This window comes from Hyperolius riggenbachi, chromosome 3 (assembly GCF_040937935.1).
Source record: "Hyperolius riggenbachi isolate aHypRig1 chromosome 3, aHypRig1.pri, whole genome shotgun sequence".
NCBI classification, from domain to species: Eukaryota; Metazoa; Chordata; class Amphibia; order Anura; family Hyperoliidae; genus Hyperolius; species Hyperolius riggenbachi.
This window is the reverse complement of record NC_090648.1, coordinates 282,083,937-282,105,060: the sequence shown is the minus strand read 5'-3', so window position 1 is coordinate 282,105,060 and position 21,124 is coordinate 282,083,937. Positions and strand designations below refer to the sequence as shown.

General features: G+C 40.4%; 1 protein-coding gene across 5 annotated transcripts in view; it reads left to right on the top strand.

Moving 5' to 3' along the window:
* PTPRZ1 (protein tyrosine phosphatase receptor type Z1) overlaps window positions 1–21,124 on the top strand; it is a 269,913-nt gene that overhangs the window by 169,515 nt on the left and 79,274 nt on the right. For 2 of the 5 annotated variants that reach the window (XM_068276398.1, XM_068276400.1), the window contains exon 13: window positions 95–988. The exons of 1 other annotated variant lie outside the window; for it this stretch is intronic. In XM_068276398.1, the coding sequence (XP_068132499.1) occupies window positions 95–988 (894 nt within the window). The remainder of the gene's footprint in view (window positions 1–94; window positions 989–21,124) is intronic. 2 more of the 5 variants (XM_068276399.1, XM_068276401.1) reach the window with 2 other exon arrangements.

Below are 21,124 nucleotides of genomic sequence, written 5' to 3'. Positions count from 1 at the left end.
ACAAATGTAAATACAGATGAAATTGTTTCTTTGTCACATGGTAATGACATAACTGTTCAGCCTTTAGATTCTGTGCCTTCTTTATTTTCTGCAGTTTCCCATGCAGTTTCTACTCCAGTGTTACCTGTCAATACGTTAACACAGCAAGACACTACCCTACACCACCATTCTCCACCATATGTTTATCCTACGCATGGCATTCCCGTTGTGTCTTCTAAAGGCAGTGTGTTAACCACCTCTGCACTTGATACTGAAGCTAAGGAGACTGTTCAACATCATGTTATTTTACCAAATGTATATGTTTCTGTTACAGCTGATTCTCCAAACAGTGAGAGTCCTAGCACATTATCAGTGTTAACAGCTACTTCTCAAACTCCAACTGAAGTGTTGCCTACTGTCAGCTCTGATACCAAAATGAGCTCTTCTGTAGTAGATGATGGTTATCTTGTAGTAGCTGGTACAGGTTCCACATCAGGTACAGAAACCCAAGAGAGTGTGGTAGCAGATACTAGTAGTTCTGTACAAAGTGGAACAGAGAAGAATAATTTAAATTTAAGTGAGCCCAGTGAGCCAACAGAAGAAGGAAGTGCACTTACAACAGCTGTATCGGGCATTCAACTAAACTCTGACCTTGAAGAAGGAAGCCATTCTACGACCCTGAGTGCTCAACCTGAAAAACAGAGCGACACTAGAGTACTGGAGACCCGCATCCAGACTGACATTATTGCCATGGAAAATACCTCAGAGTCACGTTCTTGGGCAGTACTGACTAGCGATGAAGAAAGTGGTTCTGGTCAAAGTACCTCAGATAGTCTTAGTGATAATGAGACTTCTACAGATTTCAATTTTGCTGACCTTAATGACAGAGACAAAGACTTTGAGGTTGCAGTTGAACCAGGTAAAGCAGATTTAAATCCTGGATCTGATATGTCAACACAACTGCCTGTAACTAGTGATCGTTCAACAGTAGTCAGCGTGTCCGAGGCAGGTTAGTGGTGAAGAAAATAGAGGGTGATATTATTGCCTCGTACATTTTAAAATTATTATTATTGTTTGTTTTTTTATTATTTCTTTTTCTTTTTTCCGTGAACCATTGGCAATATTCTGATTTTTAATGTAGTTTGAAAACAGTATTATGAGAATTAGACAAAAAGTGTGTGATCGGAACAAAAGGCACATTTTGAAGTCATTCAAGTTTGTAGAAACTTTTAAATGAATGCGAGTTAACAGATTCTTTCAAGCCAGCAGTCTAGACATGTCCCTGGTAAGTCTTTTTTCTTTTTTTGTTTTTTGGATGACTGCGGGATTTTAGATACAGTATTGTTTTAAGTTAGATAGGTTTTTTTTGCAATGTAACTGATGTCATAAAATAAACCGTAATATTAAACTTGACCAACTATGATGATTCCTAACACAGCTTGCGCTTCTTTTAATCAATTTGGTTGTGGATGCACTGGCTTCAGCAAACTCTTCTGTGTTCTTGCAACTGGATTCTCTTGCTTTGCTATCCTCTGCTTTGGATTCTAATCAAATAAACGCATTAAACAATGTAACAAACAATGCAACCAATTGTTACATATGACTGCATGCAGCATGCTTTGATTTCATAACGAATTTTCTGTATGCAAGTGTTAATTGAAAAGATGTTCAGCTCCTGGTACTAAAGAACACATATGCATAAAAATCAGGGAACTGGCAAAGCTTTTGTATAATATTTCATGGCTGTAATTAGTGTTTGAATTCGGCACCACGTGGCTTGGAACCCGACAAGATGCATTCAGCATCATTTCAGTATAGAACAGTAGGACAGGGTGGGTTTCATTTATATCGAAGCTAAAGGAAATGCACCGCATCCTGCTGTTCGGAGCTGAAGTGTTGCTGAATGCGTTTGGATGCCAAACCACGTGTCCTGAATTCGAACACTACCTGTAATACAAGAGCTGTGCCTATGGATGATCTAATTCTACCATGGAAAACTTTGTATTTTAAAGGTGTCACCACTCCCCCAGCAGAACATTTGACTGTTTTTAATTTGTACATAGTTGTATTTACTAGGTGGGCTCTAATGAAATGTGTGGCTAATTTCTTATACACTGAAGTAGCCACATGGCTTGAGTTTTCACAGTTTTTACATTTATTGAAAGTTATTCATGTCTTTTCACATGACTTAAATGGGGCAGACTTTTTTTTTTTGAAGCTCAATCTTTTTGTTACTGATGACCTATTTCAATACACTGTTTATTTTTAAGAGCACCATAATACAAAAACATAAACCTTTTTATAAATGCACCAATATTTGGAGCACCAAATCCGCTCACCTCATAGTCACCCCCATTTTACCAATGAGACGTGTGAGTAGCACGACGCTGTGTCTAGGGAAGCTTAGAAACATGTGTCTCTGCTTTGTAGCAATAGGTACATCACCTCAGGCATACATAATTCCACTATGTTTTATTTTTACTCTCCTGAATTAGGTGGACATTGATCCTCTGAGCACCCAGGTTACATTTCAGCCTATTCCACATAATCCTTCTTGAGGTTGATGCATCACTGCCATACTTACAGCAGCATCTATTGTGCCTGATAAAGCAGTCTTTGAGGGTGCTGGGCATCCACTCCCTGACAGCTGCTTGTACAGTACTGTTGTCTGGAAATGGGTGTTTCCAACTTACCAAAGCTCACTATTTGTTGTCGTTGATCACAAGTTGAATGACTTTCAATGTTTGCAAGGTTGCCTGCTGACCACTGCTTTCCCCCCTATGCTCTATATCCTTGCCAATCGCAAACCTAAAAGCCCAGTTTAAAATAGTCGCACATGATGGGGCTTTATCACCACACATATAATGCCATGTCATACATGCCAAAATGATATTACTATAAATTAATGGATTCTATGATATATGAGACAGGTGCCATATTTCAGTATACCAGTGCCTTTCATAAGAAAAATCCATGGACATTTCATGCATTCATGTCATGCTAGTCGAATGCCAATCCTATATAATAATAGGCAACTGTCCCTGCGTACAGCAGGGACAGTTGTCTCTGTGTAGCTGGGTCCGTGCTTTTTGCTACTGCGCATGTGCGCAGCACGGATCCAGCCTCACACAGACAAGAGGATGGGGACCAGGAGCCAGGCGGGTATGTGAGCGGGCGGCCGGGTGTGCTGCGGGAGCGCGCCCATGTCGGGTGCGCTCGCGTGGTGGACGTGCGCGACGGGCGGGTGCGCACATTTGCACAGCAGGCGCGAGGAGACAGACCTAGCCCGTTTTTAAACGGGCTAAGGTCACTAGTTAGTTCATAATTTATTAATATCCATATCATATATTGGGGGTTCCTGTGGTTAGGGCCTTTCTGTCAGCAAAGCTCCAGACTATTTAGATACAGCTTACAACACAAGCCAGCAAAAGTGTTTTTTTTAAATCAGGGCCTCCATAAACTCCAACTGAAGTCCAAAGACCACGGGGATCTAATTGAGACCCCACTGCTGGCACCTCCCCACAGCTTATGTGAACCCTTGTGAACACTAGAGCCTTGTTTTGGAGAAGGGACACAGCAGGTTTATGAGTATTAAAGCTGCGGATAGGGCAGCCTAACATTTCATTTAAGTTTTGTGTGATCCCTAAAGGCTTACTCTAATATCTTTTCTGTATGGTCACCTTATGCAATGCAGTGTTGTTGTTTTTTTACATCTTAAAAAATATTTTAATTGAAAGGGTCAGTGTACATGAAATCCATACTTACTAGTGGAAACTAGCAGGATACGATAGTTGATTCCTTATTGTGTGTGTTCTCAACACAGTCCTGAACTCTATATGTCTTTTTAAATAAATGGTATGTTTATATCTTCCTGTACAGAATAATTAGCTACACACATTCACTTCATCTTTGTGAAGTGCCATTCCTCAGTTATCCCCACTTCCTGCTTGTACAATGGCAACTTGTCTACACACAGGAAGTTGTCACAGCTGAATAATACAATTTCACAGTGACAACATGAAGGTATGTAGCTAGTCATGCTTCTCAGGAGAACATACAATACATAATAAAACAAAACAAAAAAAAAGAATTCCAAAGTTCTGGTTCACTTTAACCACTTCAGGATTCTGCGTACGCTTAAGTACGCCCCTGAATCCTGAAGTGGATTCCATGGAAACGGCCGCTCGTATAAGCGGCCGTTCCATGTCAGCTCACGGAGGGTGTCTCCGTGAACACCTTGCGAGCCGATCGGCGGCTCGCAGGGTAAATGTAAACACACGGGGAAGATCTTCCCCGGTGTTTACGTGTATACGGCGCTGCTGCGCAGCAGCGCCGCAGAGGAGATCGGCGATCTCCGGCCTCTGATTGGCCGGGGATCGGCGGCATCTGATAGGCTAAAGCCTATCCCATCAGGTGCAGGACGGAAATCCGTCTTGCGCCGCTCACAGAGGAAGGGAGAGGGAGGGAAGGGGAAGGAGGCCAGAAAGCGCTGCGGAGGGGGGCTTTGAAGAGCCCCCCGCAAACGCAGGCAGCCGGCGGCGATCAGACCCCCCCAGCAGGACATCCCCCTAGTGGGGAAAAAAGGGTGGCAGTCTGATCGCCCTGGCTGCCAGCTGATCGGTGCTGCGGGCTGGAGAGCCCACGCAGCACCGATCAGCAAAAAACACTGTGGTACAGAAGTTGTTAAACCTAAAATTCAATTCCTGATTTGGCTACTGTAACATTATCCATTGTAGAAAAAAAAAAAAACTAAAGTAAGATCCAGAGTTTTCACTTGGACTTTTTGCAGCTTTAGCAACTTGTGTACAAATATGGTAGTGAGACTTGCCAAGAGACTGAGAGCCACGTGATTTAAAATGTTATCATTAAACAGTGTATAACATATCAGTTCTACACAACTCATTTTGTCATTTAATGCTATTAAAATAATTGTATTACTTCAAATTGCAGACAGGTCAAGTTTAATAAAATTGCCTGCAAGCTCAAATTTTACAACAACGTCACACTGTTTGTGTTACCTGATGCAGAGAAAAAAATCGTCCAAAAGGGGGGGAACGTAAAGATGCTTGGCCATGTGTGGATGGTACGGTACTACAATCGTTTATTCATAATAATGTGAGTCGCCATGAATGGTTTACATAATGATGAATAAATTAAAAGCACAGACTGAAAGTCATGTTCTCCTCCCTCCAAGCTTGGAAGTGATCTAAAGATTAGTAGGAGGCTGACACTTCATGTTGAACTGTATATTTAGAACTGTTTACAATGCCATTTCCTTATATAATGACATAAAAGACAAAGCTAGGTAAGTATTGTGTTCTTATAACACATAGGGCCTGATTCACAAAGCGGTGCAAACTTTTTCGCGGACTTTTGCGCGCGCAAAGTGCCGCGATTCGCGCGAACGCGGACTCCGCGAAAAAGTTTGCACTGCTTTGTGAATCAGGCCCATAGTGTTCACTTGAAGTGTATTGCCGTCTTCTCAGCACAATGTTTTTGTTTTACCTCAAAATATTGGTCACGTGACTTGTAGCCAACGTTTCTAAACTAATGTATTTAAAGAGGAACGCCAGTGAAAATAATGTAATAAAAAAAGTGCTTAATTTTTACAATAATTATGTATTAATGATTTAGTCAGTGTTTGCCCATTGTAAAATCTTTTAAATCCCTAATTTACATTCTGACATTTATTACATGGTGACATTTTTACTGTTGGCAGGTGATGTAGCTGCTGCATGCTTTTTTGGCAGTTGGAAATTGTTATTTCCCACAATGCAACAAGATTCACAGACAGGAAACTGCCAGGAGTACCATGGTCCTCGGAGCTTCTTGTGGGAGGGGTTTAACCACAATATCAGTCATACAGCGCCCCCTGACGGTCTGTTTGTGAAAAGGAAAGAGATTTATCATGTAAAAGGGGGTATCAGTTACTGATTGGGATAAAGTTCAATTCTCAATCGGAGTTTCTCTTTAACTGCTATAGGGTAGCAAAATATGTCCCACTCTTCTCCTTCAGATATCTGTTATCTGTTAGAACTGACAGTATGGTATGTCAGTCCTCCTGTGTACTCACACAGGAAGTTATGTCAGGCTTAGCTCTTTTCACAAGACATTTTCCAGCATGAGGCTGAAAGTGAACATACTATTTGTCGCTCAGGTAACTTAGTTCTGTTCACAATATAGATTAATAATTATACACATATTTTTACACATATTAGTAAATAGGTTCTTTCAAAGACACATTGGCCTCAATTCACTCTGTCAGAGGCGCTCAGTGTGGTTTTGATGCTGTTAAGCTGTATGCTCCTTTTTTCATTGGCCTGATGAAGCGGGATTGAGCCCGTGAAACGCGTTGCCTATTTTTACTGTGGAGTATAAATAAATTGTTGTTTGACTGTTGATGCCACAGTCCTTCCTTTGTTTGCTTTGTCCGCATGGATGGGATAGGCCCACCACTGCCCCATCGGTTTTAAGCTCGTTTAAGTGACTTTTATTCTATTGGCGCCTCTGGAAAGCTTCTACATCTTCTGTCTTTAAGTTAACTCTTCGATCCTTAAAATAACTCCAGAATTCAAAAGTTAAAGACAGGCTGTTAATTAACTGCGTGTGAAAATAACTACAGAGGAGGTAACTTAACTACAGTGGAGGTAACTTAAAGAATGAAGAGATAAGATAACTCTGTCACTGTGTGGAGGTAAGTTTTCTCTTGCCTTATTATCTCCAGCATGATCTTAGTGAATTGAGGCCTAAGTGTTAGTCCCCACCAGGGGGTGTTAAGTGTTAGAGTAGGAAGAGGTTAGGTCGTATTAAAATATCGGTTAATATTACCAATATTTTACTATATGAATATAGTAGAATATTGTTACATTTACTGATATTCTACTACCTCTGTACTGCACCATTTCAAACAGGTGTCTTTTTCAAGTGTACACCTGCAGATGTGCTTTTTTCTCTTTTTTATAGTTGAATGGCTCTCCCCACCGAAATAAAACAAGTGTGCTAGGGATGCTAAAATATTTATTTCAACATTTTATTTTTTTTTACATAGAATAAACCATGTGCACAATGAAATATTTATAAAATGAATACTTATTGAAGATAAATAACATTTGGATAAGCTCAATATTCATTGTTGAAAATGTGCACTGTGGAATAATACTGCAACATGTCTGAGGTCTTAAAGGAAACAGTGGAATACAGATGCTGCCATTTGTATTCCCTTTCAAAAAGTAGCATTTTCAAAAAGAACACCAATAATGCTTCCTATTACTTAAAGTGAAAACTTTACTTTTGTTGGGGAAATCTACAGTATTAAGTTCAGTTCTGTGCGTCAGACTTTATCTCAGTTTGCTTACCCTTTCTTTGCATATTAAGCACAGACTGTGTGCAAAACAGACTGGCAGATTGCAGTGGATGACTGGCAGATTCATTTACAACAAGTGTTGAAAATAATCAACAAGGACTCTACTCCAATTACTCATGCAGGAAAATAACAATCGCTAGGTGGTCCGTACTCCACTAGTGCACAATTGATGTGCGTAACACCATTTGAGCTTACAGGCAGTTTTGAAAAGGCATATATGATTGGACTGAGTTGAAATGGAAAAATCATTGTAAACATTAATGCAAAAAGACTTGTGAATCACTGATATATGTGAGAAGTACATTTTTAAACAAAAGTAGAATTTCATATTAAGGTTGTCTTTAATAAAAGCCAATTTTTTTGCTAAATATAATCCCAAGGATTTTCAGAAGTACACATCTTAAAAAATGATGCATACAGTAAGGCTACATTATGTATAGCTTTACACATTTCTGCAGTCACTTCTTTGACCAGGGTCCCCAGTAAGACATTTTAAGCACACGTAAGCATAAGCATACTATCTTTAAGTTTTGAAGTAAGCCTGTGATTGCAATTTTTGTGTTTCACTGATTTTCTTTAGCAGAGGTGAACATAGGCCCGTGCAGGCCGTGCAGTCACACAGGCTCCCAATGTCCTCTAGGGCCCATGCAGCTGCACCACAGTTAAGGCCTAATTATCCTCTAGCTCCTCTCCGTGTATTTATCTCGGTAACCCAAGAGGAACAGTGATAATTGCTTATGACCCAGTCATATACAAGTATGAAATGTGTGCTACCTTAATACAGTGCACAGAAAATGTGACCTAGGCTTATGTACTGTCATGGTATCAACGTTATAATGATCCAACCATAATCTGTTATGATTATGGCCACTCACGTGCAGCCCCCCTCATTTATTCTGTACAGGGGCCCACTGTACAGTAGATTACAAAGTGGCTGGTAGCAGGTTGTAATGCGATAATTTATAACTTGTATTTATGTTAGCACATTAATATGACTTAATATGATACAGAAACATATACAGATACAGATAAATATCCATATGTCTTACGATTTCATCTTTTAGGAGCAGCACGGTGGCGTAGTGGTTAGCTCTCTCGCCTTGCAGCGCTGGGTCCCTGGTTCAAATCCCAGCCAGGGGACTATCTGCAAAGAGTTTGTATGTTCTCTCCGTGTCTGCGTGGGTTTCCTCCGGGCACTCCGGTTTCCTCCCACATTCCAAAAACATACAGATAAGTTAATTGGCTCCCCCTAAAAATTGGCCCTAGACTACAGTACGTACACTACATAATATAGACATATGGCAATGGTAGGGATTAGATTGTGAGCTCCTTTGAGGGACAGTTAGTGACAAGACAATATATATATATATATACACTGTACAGCGCTGCGTAATATGTCGGCGCTATATAAATACTAAAAATAAAAAATAATAATAATAGGACTGAGACTTTAGAAATGCCAAAATGACTTGCAATACATAATTATTCCCACTAGATGGTGCTGTCTGCCATACAATAGCATCAATGCAGCCTCAGCAATATTACTACACCAGAAAATCCCTATAAAGATTCAGTAAAGGTTTTCTGTCCATACAGTGTAATGTAGCTATAATATCTATAGGCACTTTTATGTAATCTGTAATGAGTACTGTAAAAAATATGCTTATCAGCCACCCACACAGCTAGAGAGACAAGATATTCCAGATTGCCTGACTACTAAAGAATATACAAGACAAATAGACAAAACACAGAACATTTATATTGCACTTTTCTCTTGGCACACTCAAAGCGCCAGAGCTGCAGCCACTAGGACACGCTCAGTGAGCAGTAGCAGTGTTAGTGCTTTTCTAATCTGAAAAGCTCTTGCTAATGTAATGCTTTGTATGATTTTTTTTTTAATCGCATTGCTCAAGTGACAACACACATATTGGGCTGATTCACAAAGCAGTGCAAACACTTTGCACGCCTGTGAAAAGCCCTTTATCACGCCTAAACTTAGTTTAGGCGTGATCAGAAGTATCATCACGTGAAGCTCCCAATCTCAATCGCGCAGGCGCGCAGCGCCCATTAATAACTATGGGACTTTGCGCGAGCGCCTGCGTGTTTGCGCGCGGGGGCTTCGCGTGATCAGCACAAAGCAGTGATAACTCTGCTAGTGCAAAAGTTATCACGCCTAAAGTCTTTTAGGCGTGATAACTGAGTTATCACCGCTTTGTGAATCAGGCCCATAGCATTATATTAGCAAGTGCTTTACAAATCACTGGTTCTTAGAAAAGCGCGTGTAGTGTGAACCAGCCTTAAAGGCCCAACCACACCTTTGTGTTGCAGTGCCACGCAGGTGGCTGTGCATTTTACAAAAGTGCATAGCAGCTTTGTTAGGCTCAGTGCACACCAAAAAGCGCCAGCGTAATCGCAAACGTTCAGCGTTTTTTTAAGTGATTTTTTTAGAACGATTCTACGCATGTGCAGAGCGATTTTCTACACATGCCTAACATTTTTTGGAGCATTTTGGTGTAGCATTTTTTATTTTTTGTTACTGTAGAGCTGTAACTGAACAGCTTCTGTAACAAAAACGCTTGGAAAATCGCTCTGATCTAGCGCTTTTCAGAGCAATTTTCCCCTTTCCTATACTTAACATTGAGGCTGAATCACCTCAGAAATCAGCAAAAATGCTTGCGTTTGGGGAAAATATAAATCGCTCTGGTGTGCACCAGCCCACTGAAATACATTAGCCAAGCACTTTTCAAAGTGCAAGCGTTTTTAAAAAAAAAAAACAAACGCTCAGAACCGCTTTTGGTGTGCACCAGCCCTTACTTTGTGTTGCAGCACTGATTCCATGAAATTGTATTGAATGGGACAGCACTGCATTGCGCACAAAAATGCATGCAGCAGTGTATTTTTTTTGCTGTCTATGCACCGTTGGATACTCTACTGATACGCATTGTTTAAATCCGCTCAACAATGTATAAGTGAGTGCAGGCCCTAAAGGTGGCCACACACCATATAATTGTTTAAATATCTTTTCAATTCAAGAATTGCAATAAATTTTTCTGACGGATTGTAACATTTCAAAAATCTGACCAATGTACCACACACGTGTTCAATTTTTCCCCAATTATGAAAAAAAATTATTGAACATTCTAAGAAAATTGCTTGGGTGTATATATTAATCAATTGACAATCTACCACACACCATTCAATTAACATAAAAATTGAACAGAATAATCCACCACTCCCGATCGACTTTAATAGAATAAAAACGGGAAATCTGATCGGATTGATCAAATTGCTGTAAAATCTGATAATTTTATTGTATCATGTGTGGCCACCTTAAAGGAGGATTATTTTGTTTGAGAACCCCTGCAGGCCTTGTTTTTGTGGGTACACTCCCTTTCATGTATGCATCTGTGCAGAGACTGGAGGACGGGTACATGCAGGAGGGTACAGGAACACATTGCTAAGGCTAGTGGGATCTGCTTGGGGTCATGGCAGACGGATTTTATAAATTGTACCAGAAACAACTATAATGTGGGTCTTTATACTTACCTGGGGCTTCCTCCACAAAGCAAGTGGTTTTCGCACATGGCGCTCAGTGGCAAGTGCTAAAACTATGCTCACCCTGTGCCCAGTTAAGAAAAAGTGGGGGGAAGGCTGCGCATCTCTAAACACATGCTGCAATTGAATGGTTAATCGCACAGGCATACACCGCCTCTATTACACTGAAAAATGCATGCCCTGCATCCAAAACAAGTGCTAACATTTATTACACTAGGAGGAACTTTAGCTTCCAACATAGTTTGCATGCAAAGTATATTATACTAGACACTTGCGCCACGGTGAGGCAAACCTCCGGGCAAGTGACCGAACCTAAATTTAAAACCTTGGGAGCAGCTAAGCAAAAAAAATGTGTACCTTACATTTTGTTGGACAGCGAGGAGAGCGCCAGCGCATACCACTAAGGCTGCATCTGAAATGACAACCAGCTCACGTGTGCAGCACCTCCAACAGGCTCTCTGCACACTTTGCATTCAACACAGATGCAAATCATATGCAAAACCGCTACTTCTTATCATGCACACAGGAACTCAGGAGGAGAGGCTGGGAGCAGCTAACCTGATAGTTACATACTTGCAGAGTTAAGAAAAAGTGGGGGGAAGGCTACGCATGCCTAAACACATGCTGCAATTGAATGGTTAATCGCATAGGCATACACCGCCTCTATTAGACTGAAAAATGCATGCCCTGCATCCAAAACAAGTGCTAACATGTATTACACTAGGAGGAACTTTAGCTTCCAAAATGGTTTGCATGCAAAGTATAATGTACTAGACACTTGCGCCACGGTAAGGCAAACCTCCGGTTAGCTGCTCCCAGCCCCTCCTCCTGAGTTTCCTGTTTGCATGATAAGTAGTAGCGGTTTTGCATATGATTTGCATCTGAGTTGAATGTGAAGTGTGCAGAGAGCCTGTTGGAGGTGCTGCACACGTGAGCTGGTTGTCATATCAGATGCAGCATTAGTGGTATGCGCTGGCACTCTCCTTGTCGTCACCCTGTGCCCAGCTCGCCGGCGGTATACATATACGTACACTGTCTCCAGCCCCATGAGGTGCATGGGCAACCCTAGCAGTCCTCTTCAGCCACTCCATTCACTTGTAATCTCTCCCGGTAATATGACCAGTCGCGGCCAGTCATATGCTTCTGCACATGCGCTGCCTGGATGCGTGTGTGCCCACGCCTCGCTCCTGTGCTTTGGTGTGTTTATTGTGCCTGCGCAGTACTACTGCGCTGGTGCAGAATGCTCCCATCTGCGGGATTGCGACAGGGGGTGCACTCTTGGCTGAGTTGTGTGTGTGCAGAAGATCGCTGCTGGCTTTGACTGGCCATAATACCAGAAGAGATTACATGTGAATGGAGCGGCCTAAGAGGATGGTGAGGATAGCCCAGGCACCTCATGGTGCTGGATGAAGCCCCAAGTAAGTATACATTCCCACATTATAGCTGTCTCTGGTTTCCTTTAAACAGCCAGTAGAACATGTTCTGTAAGGCTACAGTAATGCAGCCTTTCTGTCAGTTTAATTCAGCTACACCACAGGTGTTGAACTCAGTCCTTCAAGGACCATATCCACATCAGTATTTAGGATGGACTGAGAAATGGAGAAATGTGTTCCACTTGAGCCACACCATTCCTGGTTCAGTTCCATCAATTAATTTGAGCAGTGGCAAAAATGTGTGAGGACCTTGGCCCTTGAGGACTGGAGTTAGACATCCCAGCACACATTAACCACCTCCCGACCGCCTAACGCTGATGGGCGGTGGGAGAGTGGCGCCTCCAGGACCACCGTCAAGTCCTGGAGGTGGGGTTTAGCAGGGAATGTGTGTGTGGATTCACGCACGTTCCCTGCCGTGACACAGAGTGGGAATCCGTTAACAGCCTGTCAGCCACGATCGGAGCTGGCAGGCTGTAATTAAAAAAAACCCCAGCAAATAACCTTTTAGTACAGCGCTGCGATCTAGCAGAGACCTGTACAGGGGACAGCCCTGTCACTTAGCTGTCCCACTGATTGTCTCACACTCTAATCCCTCTCATAGGCTGATGCCTATGAGAGTGGAATGCCATGTATGGAGCACAGTCTAAGGCCAATTTAAGGGGGAAGGGGGCCGAAGTTACGGGACCCGGTACCGAAGAGGGATAAGACGGTGGCATGGGAGCAATCCATGTGGATGGGGCTGGAGGAAGCCCCAGGTATGCATAAAACTTGTTAATAATCTCATCTCTGATTTCCTTTAAGCTGGTTGGATGAATGAAATGAACATGGGTTATTTTCACTTCACTTTTCATTTTAACAAATAAGGAACACTTGAAAGATTAATATAATGGTGTTTACTAAAAATAGGCATACCAATAAAATCCATAATGAGTAAAACTCTCTTTAGGCACAGAGTAATATTAATGTGCTTCACAGCCTGTGCATAGAACACATCATATGTTCATTCTAACAAATAAGGCAGGCATATTCGGTACACATTGTATCGAGCTCAAGCAGTAATCATACAAATGACAATAAATGTGTCATGTCTGTGATTACGATGCTGTGTTTTTTTGACAGGAAAGACTCTGCGGATGCACAAACATGCCCCCTGCTGTGCAGACATCTGTGTACTCAGGCACTTTGCTACATTTTGTGAAGAAAACCCAGAAAAATAAATATGGGCAATCGTAATTTAATTGCCTTAACTGTGGGTTTTATTATCTAGACTTATTAGTCCTTGTGACATCTCTTTTTTTAAGGGGAATGGTATCACACTTTAATCGTTCTTTATTATCCTTTTATCTTATTTCGTATTGTCTTGTCTTTGCCAGAATAGTAGGCCTGGATAATTATAACAGTCAGACTGTGAATAGAACCATATATTGCCAGAATATTAGGCCGTGACAGTTATAACTGACAGTCATACTGTGTATAAAACCATACATTGCCAGAATAGTAGGCCCGGACAATTATAACTGAAAGTCAGACTGTGTATAGAACCATACATTTCCAGAATAATAGGCCTGGACAATTATAACTGAAAGTCAGGCTGTGTTTAGAACCATAAATTGCCAGAATATTAGGCCTGGACAATTATAACTGAAAGTCAGACTGTGTATGGAACCATACATTGCCAGAATAATAAGCCCGGACAATTATAACTGAAAGTCAGACTGTGTATAGATAGAACCATACATTGCCAGAATAGTAGGCCCAGACAATTATAACTGAAAGTCAGACTGTTTACAGAACCATACATTGCCAGAATAATAGGCCTGGACAATTATAACTGAAAGTTAGACTGTGTATAGAACCATACATTGCCAGAATAATAGGCCCGGACAATTATAACTGAAAGTCAGACTGTGTATAGATAGAACCTAACATTGCCAGAAGAGTAGGCCTGGACAATTATAACTGAAAGTTAGACTGTGTATAGAACCATACATTGCCAGAATAATAGGCCCGGACAATTATAACTGAAAGTCAGACTGTGTATAGATAGAACCATACATTGCCAGAATAGTAGGCCTGGGCAATTATAACTGAAAGTCATACTGTGTATAGACAGAACCATACATTGCCAGAAGAGTAGGCCTGGACAATTATAACTGAAAGTCAGAATGTGTATAGAACCATACATTGCCAGAATAATAGGCCTGGACAATTAGAGCTGAAAGTCAGACTGTGTATAGATAGAACCATACATTGCCAGAATAGTAGGCCTGCACAATTGTAACTGAAAGTCAGACTGTGTATAGATAGAACCATACATTGCCAGAATAGTAGACCTGCACAATTGTAACTGAAAGTCAGACTGTGTATAGATAGAACCATACATTGCCAGAATAGTAGGCCTGCACAATTGTAACTGAAAGTCAGACTGTGTATAGATAGAACCATACATTGCCAGAATAGTAGGCCTGGACAATTATAACTGAAAGTAGGACTGTGTCTAGAACCATACATAAGTATAGCCCTTACAATGTCTTGGGTAGCATCAACTCACATTACATAAAATGAATATTAGGCATTGCTAAGACATTACAACTTGATGTGAGTTTTGCTAAGGTGTGTGAGTGGCATGTAGAATAATACCAGCAGCCCCGTATGAAAATGATTGCGGGACCTGCTGGCCTTAGACCTTTATTTTAAAACCCAGTTAAACCCAACATTGAACAATGATAAAATCAATCATGTTGACTATGTAAATTAGGAGCATTACCTTTGGGATTTAACTTTTCAAGTTCAAACATTTCTTTTGAGCTACAGTTGCCTGCAGCCATGCCCCTATCCATACAGCCTTCTCTATCCTTTCTTGGTTAGAGTCCCGACCACACAAAAACTAATACCATTGTAAAATTCAGGACAATGCTGTCTATGTGGTTTAAACACATTTTTACCTTATTCCTGTACAAAATTTTTTGCAGAACTCGTGCTAAGAAAAGACAACAAAGGTGCCCATACATTACTCAATTTTCCATTGAGAGATTAAGAGATCGACTATACTGGGCGATCAACAAAAGTGTGGTCAATCGACTAGTGGCCCACACATTGCAAGCAAGATTATGCGATTTTCCTTCACTAATCGTGTTGAACAATGTTGTGCCTCCATGTTCTGAACCAAATATCTGTGCCCATCAAAATCATGTGAACAGCCGATACAATCGACCAGTATTTTCCACCCTGCCTGATGGAACAAATTGGTCAATTCTGCAAGATATTGGCCAATTTCCATCAATCGAGCATAATGGAACATAATCGACTCTCTCCCAGTCCAACAAAATAATGGAATGGCCAATCGAGCAGAGAAATTGAGTAATGTATAGACACCTTAAGCCTACATACTCACCGCCTGATGGGTCCAGCGACGCCCCCTTGATGATGGTCGTCAAGCGATGCCTTTTCCTGCTCACATGACGGGAAGTGAATGGAAAGTTAGCGATCGCAGTACTTTGCGCTGTGTCATCAGGTTTTAAAGATCAGATCCGCCGTGTCCGTCGCATTACTAAGCGTGATTGCCATGGGGGGCAACATCCTTTAACATGATTATGTTAAACGAGGTTACCTGACATCAGGAAGCATCGGCGCAAATATCGCCCCGTGGGTGCAAGGCTTAAAGAGGAACTCCAGTGAAAATAATGTAATAAAAAATGCTTCATTTTTACAATAATTATGTATAAATGATTTAGTCAGTGTTTGCCCATTGTAAAATCTTTTAAATCCCTGACTTACATTCTGACATTTATTACATGGTGACATTTTTACTGTTGGCAGGTGATGTAGCTGCTGCATGTTTTTTGGCAGTTGGAAACAGCTGTAAACAGCTATTTCCCACAATGCAGCAAGGTTCACAGACAGGAAACTGCTAGGAGTACGTACTCAAGAGTTTCTTGTGGGAGGGGTTTCACCACGATATCAGTCATACAGCGCCCCCTGATGGTCTTTTTGTGAAAAGGAATAGATTTCTCATGTAAAAGGGGGTATCAGCTACTGATTGGGATAAAGTTCAATTCTTGGTCGGAGTTTCTCTTTAAGTCTTTGAGTTCTGTCAGTCAAGGATCTTGTGGCAGTAGACTCCTTAGTGGCCAGTGATCTATGATTATTATTGTAACCTACCTCTGCTTGCAGTACAAATTGCCTTCATCCATCTGAGCTAAAGACGACAAACCAGTAGTGCAATTACCAGCTGCTCTCCTTTTCCTCCATATGATTTGTCATTGAGGAGTTTGTTTATTTGCCGGTAGAAAATACAAAAGAACTAGAATTTTTGCTATATTTAAAACAGCGTGAAGATGACCACTGTAAACTTTGCTACTGTTTTTAAAATCACTTAACAATAATGTCAGGCTGAGAAAGCTAAAATCTGGTCATGCCAGTGGTTTATTACAATAACTATGCTTTGCACTCACAAATGGTTTATCAAAATGTCATGCACACATATCGCTAGCATACAAAATAGTAAACAAAAAAAAAGGTACTGGAAAGCTACATTAATATATTACTATGCAATCTATATTAAATACACCTTTCCATATCTTATAAGAATTATTTGTATTAACCCACCAACAAACTGGGCCCAGCCTTTCCAATTACCTGGCATTCCATCTCTTATAATATCTAATGCAGGAATTCTTTATTGTAATTGACAGAACTTTAGGTCTTTATTAACATAAACATATTAAAAAAATAAATGTGTAAAAATGCATAAAACATATGACCGCTATAACAGCAGCTGAATTAAGATCCCAGGCTTCTCATTGCTATTACAAGTACAGTATCATGTATGAAAGTGATGGGTTATGCTGGCACAGACATCTATATGAGGTCACTGACACTCCACATGTGTCAGCAGCTCTGCATACCATCCATCTCTGGCAGTCCTTGCCCTCCAGATTGTATAGCGATGTCCTGGCACCCATGTACTGTCACAGTTTACACATACCAAAGCTGAGCATCCACTGAACCTCATCCCCACCTCATTAAGCCCCGACCCCTTGCTCTATGGATATCAGAGGCGATGGTGAAAGTCTAGCACTAACTCACACATCAAAGTATGTGAACTCTCTTTCCTGAAGATAAAGCTATGCACTTATACACATTTCATTATTGTCACCTGAAACTGTTGTTGGTGGCTGTTTGTGGAAGCAGTTTAGATATGAATGCAGTATAAATATGCAGCACTGCTCCTGACTGAGCAGTGTGACCTGCTGTATTGAAAGAGGAGAGGAGGGAACAAATGAGCAATACTTTGTGAGTGGAACATCAAAGGATGTTTCTGCAGCAAGAACATCGATAGGTTTACAGTTCATACATGCCCTTCTCAGTGGCTAGCTGTAGTAAAAATCACAACTGAACCTTGTGCCTTGAAGCTTGCTACTTTCTTCACTACAATCAGCCATTAAATATTAAATATTATTCTCCAAATATTGAGATAATAAATGTATATTGATCTCTTAAAATCCCTTTATCCACAATGCTTGGAATAAAAAGTGAACCTGAAGCAGGCAATACAAAATTGACATACTCACCTATGTAGAGGAAAGGCTCTGGATCCCAGAGAGCCTTCCCAGTCCTCCCACTGTGGCCTTGTTCCACGTCTGACACCCATTCAAATGACGTGCCTACGGGACTCCTCGGAGGGCTTCAGAAGCACTCGTGTACCTAAGTACTTCCAAAGATTGGTGGCTCCATACTGCGCACCACTGAGCCTGGACTCGTACATGTGCTATTCCTATACACTTGTCTTAGGAAGTATTTGCATCAACAAGTCTGCACAGAGTCTCAAAGAGGTATTCCACCTTCTGGTTGAATAACTTTAACAGGGGTTGGGAGGGGGACAGCGGTGGAACAAGGGGACAAAGAGAGGACTGGGAAGGCTCTATGGGATCTAGCCTTCCACAGCTTTCTGTCTACATAGGTATCTACCTTTTTTACTGCCCATTTCAGGTTTGCTTTAAAGCCTTTATTCAGTGCCATGTTTTAATGCAAGTTGTGTAGGCTATTTCATAATGTGCGTTGCTCATAATTATTTTTACAATATTATTTTTTCTTATTTGGCTGAATGGGTTTGCAGTGGTTACTTCCTTTGTGAACGTCACGTACAGCTTGGTTAGACTGAATAGCAGTCTTTGAACTGTCAAGTATCCCTCCTTCACATCATCACCCATACTGTACGAGGGAGACAGGAGCTGGGAGGGGGCAGTCATTTCCTGTGAATACAAAGCTGACCCTGCCCACAGAAGGAAGCAAATGGAAGGTGGTGGTGGTGGGGGTAGCTTTTGGCTTTGTGTAGATGGGGAAACTCACACTCGACTAGCAGCTCTACACTTCTCTGGGTCATGTGACTCACATTCCTCAAGGGATGTTCCCTGTAACAATTACATCCATTAGGAAATTATGTAAGTAGACTATTCCCATTTACTAGCAAAAATAAATCCATGAGGTTTAACCAGGGCTTTCAGACAGTCCTTACACAAGTTACTTTAAAAAAAAATGTTCTTAGTAAAATAAGAACAGTTATGATCTCCTCTCTCTTCCAAACCACACATGCCCCATGAACCACATCCTATTTTCTGACGTCGCAAAGAGTTTTCTAATCAAGGTGCGTCATCATCATAGAATATATATGTCTGTGTATCGTGTAGTATGTAGACTCGGCGCTCATATGTCATCCATACGTCTTCTGTTTCATGAGTATTATAGCAAACTTACCTGGTAAATGCATGATATGGCGCTCCGTACTCCCTGCTGCCATTGTTCTTATTCATATACAGTATGTCTGAGTGTCAACATCTAAACCTACCGTATTACTAATGATCACCTACCATCTGCATGTAGCTGTGACACTGCGTTTGTCAAAACAAAGAATAATTCATATAGTTTTATAAAAAATAATCGTTCGTCTTCTGCTATATATTTTGGCCGTGAAAAATACTGCTTTGTTCACTGTTACAGATTTATACACCTTTCAATTCACATTGCATTCTTATTTATTATTTATATCGTGCTCACTAAGCAACCAGGCTGCTGGAATTTTTCTTTCATTTTTTACTTAAGTTCGGCATGAAATTTTGTAGTAATAATTATTAAAGAACTTTATTTTATTTCCTTTTTTTATTTAGTTTTAGTCAAGTAATTATAATGTATACACAAATACTTGATGAGTGAATTCTGTTTGCATTTCTGTTGAAGGAAGGAGGAGGTGTCAAGCAGAACCTGGTAGTGTTGAAGATTTAGTAGCTAAAAATGGCGGGCAAAAAAAAAAATTAAAAAAAATCAACATTTACTAACATGGCTGCATGTTGTATGAAACATTTATTTGTAAACAAAATTTTAACACATTATTGTTTAAAAAAATAATCATCACTTTGAAACATTGTCAGGCTACATTAACATTGACAAGTTGTGTTTTGTCAGACAATAAAATCGCATATCAAATATAATGTGATTATATTGTAATGGGCTGTACATATCAGGGTTTTAACAATGCAGTGCGATGGGATACTTTGAAATAACGGGAGGAATGTTTTGGGGTACCTGACAATGTGCGTGTTTACAGTTGCAGTGAAACATGTTTTTTAAATACTGTATGCTTCACAGTATGCATTGCATTGCATGCTAATTCTCCCCTATGTTTTTCTCCTGTTTGGGTACTGAATGCAATACAACAGTGTGAAACTGGCCTAAAAGTTTAAAAACCTTGGTCCATTACTGACTTGAAACCAACTTTTAATTTTAAATTTATTTAAAAAGGTAATGTTTTCATCTTTATGAAGTGATGTGTATAGTTTTTTTTCATTATTTGTGTTAAAACACAATGACGCAATTCGTTTTACAAATAAATGTTTGATACAGGGTTGATAATATTACTCAGCCTTCAAAGCTCCCCAATTTGCCAAAGTGAGTTTGCGAAATATTGTGCATTTAATTGACTGGGGGATGAGGGGGGATGGTGGAGGCAGGTAAACTGGTATGTAACATTTTTAGTCTAGATTGTGGTAAATTAGAAACATAGGCATTATTTACTTGCCTAATTTAAAAATAAAATCTACTTTTACAATGGAAAATAAATCACTAAATATTAACTATATACTATACATCACTATATATTCTTTTTAAAGAGAAGCTGTCAGCCATACTATCTCAGAAAAAAGAACCATATATATAAGTAGATAAATACTTGCTCTACTTACATAACATATGTCCACATTTTGATTTTACTGATTTTTTTTTCTATAGTAAGGATTCTCCATTTTAACTGTGTCTATCTTGAAGCCAATCCTGATGTAATCTCCTCCCTTCCTCTGCCTGATTGTGTATGCATTGCCCGCTTCCTCCCAGTCTTCAGGCACTCCCACCCAGCTCTCCAACAGAAAATGCATTGTCTCAGCATGAGAAATATTGGCTAATCAGAGATGAACAGAGGTGTGGGAGGGGAAAACAGGTGGGAAAGGGGCTTCAGCCAATCAGGCTGCATTAGTGAAGCCTAAGAGGAAAGTAAAGAAGCAAAAAAAAGACAACTCAGCATGCCCTGCAACTTCCTTTGTGCGGCAATGTACCAAATAAGAGTCAGGTAAACTGGGGAATGATCATTTATCAACAAGAAAAGTAATAGTGATTTTTAACTTTTGGATTACCGGGTTAGCATCCTTATTACTTGTGTACCAGATAAAAATAAAGAATTGATTTTTTATTGTATGCCTGCCAGTTACACTTTAAGCAGCTAATTGAATGGTGGCATTCATTATAT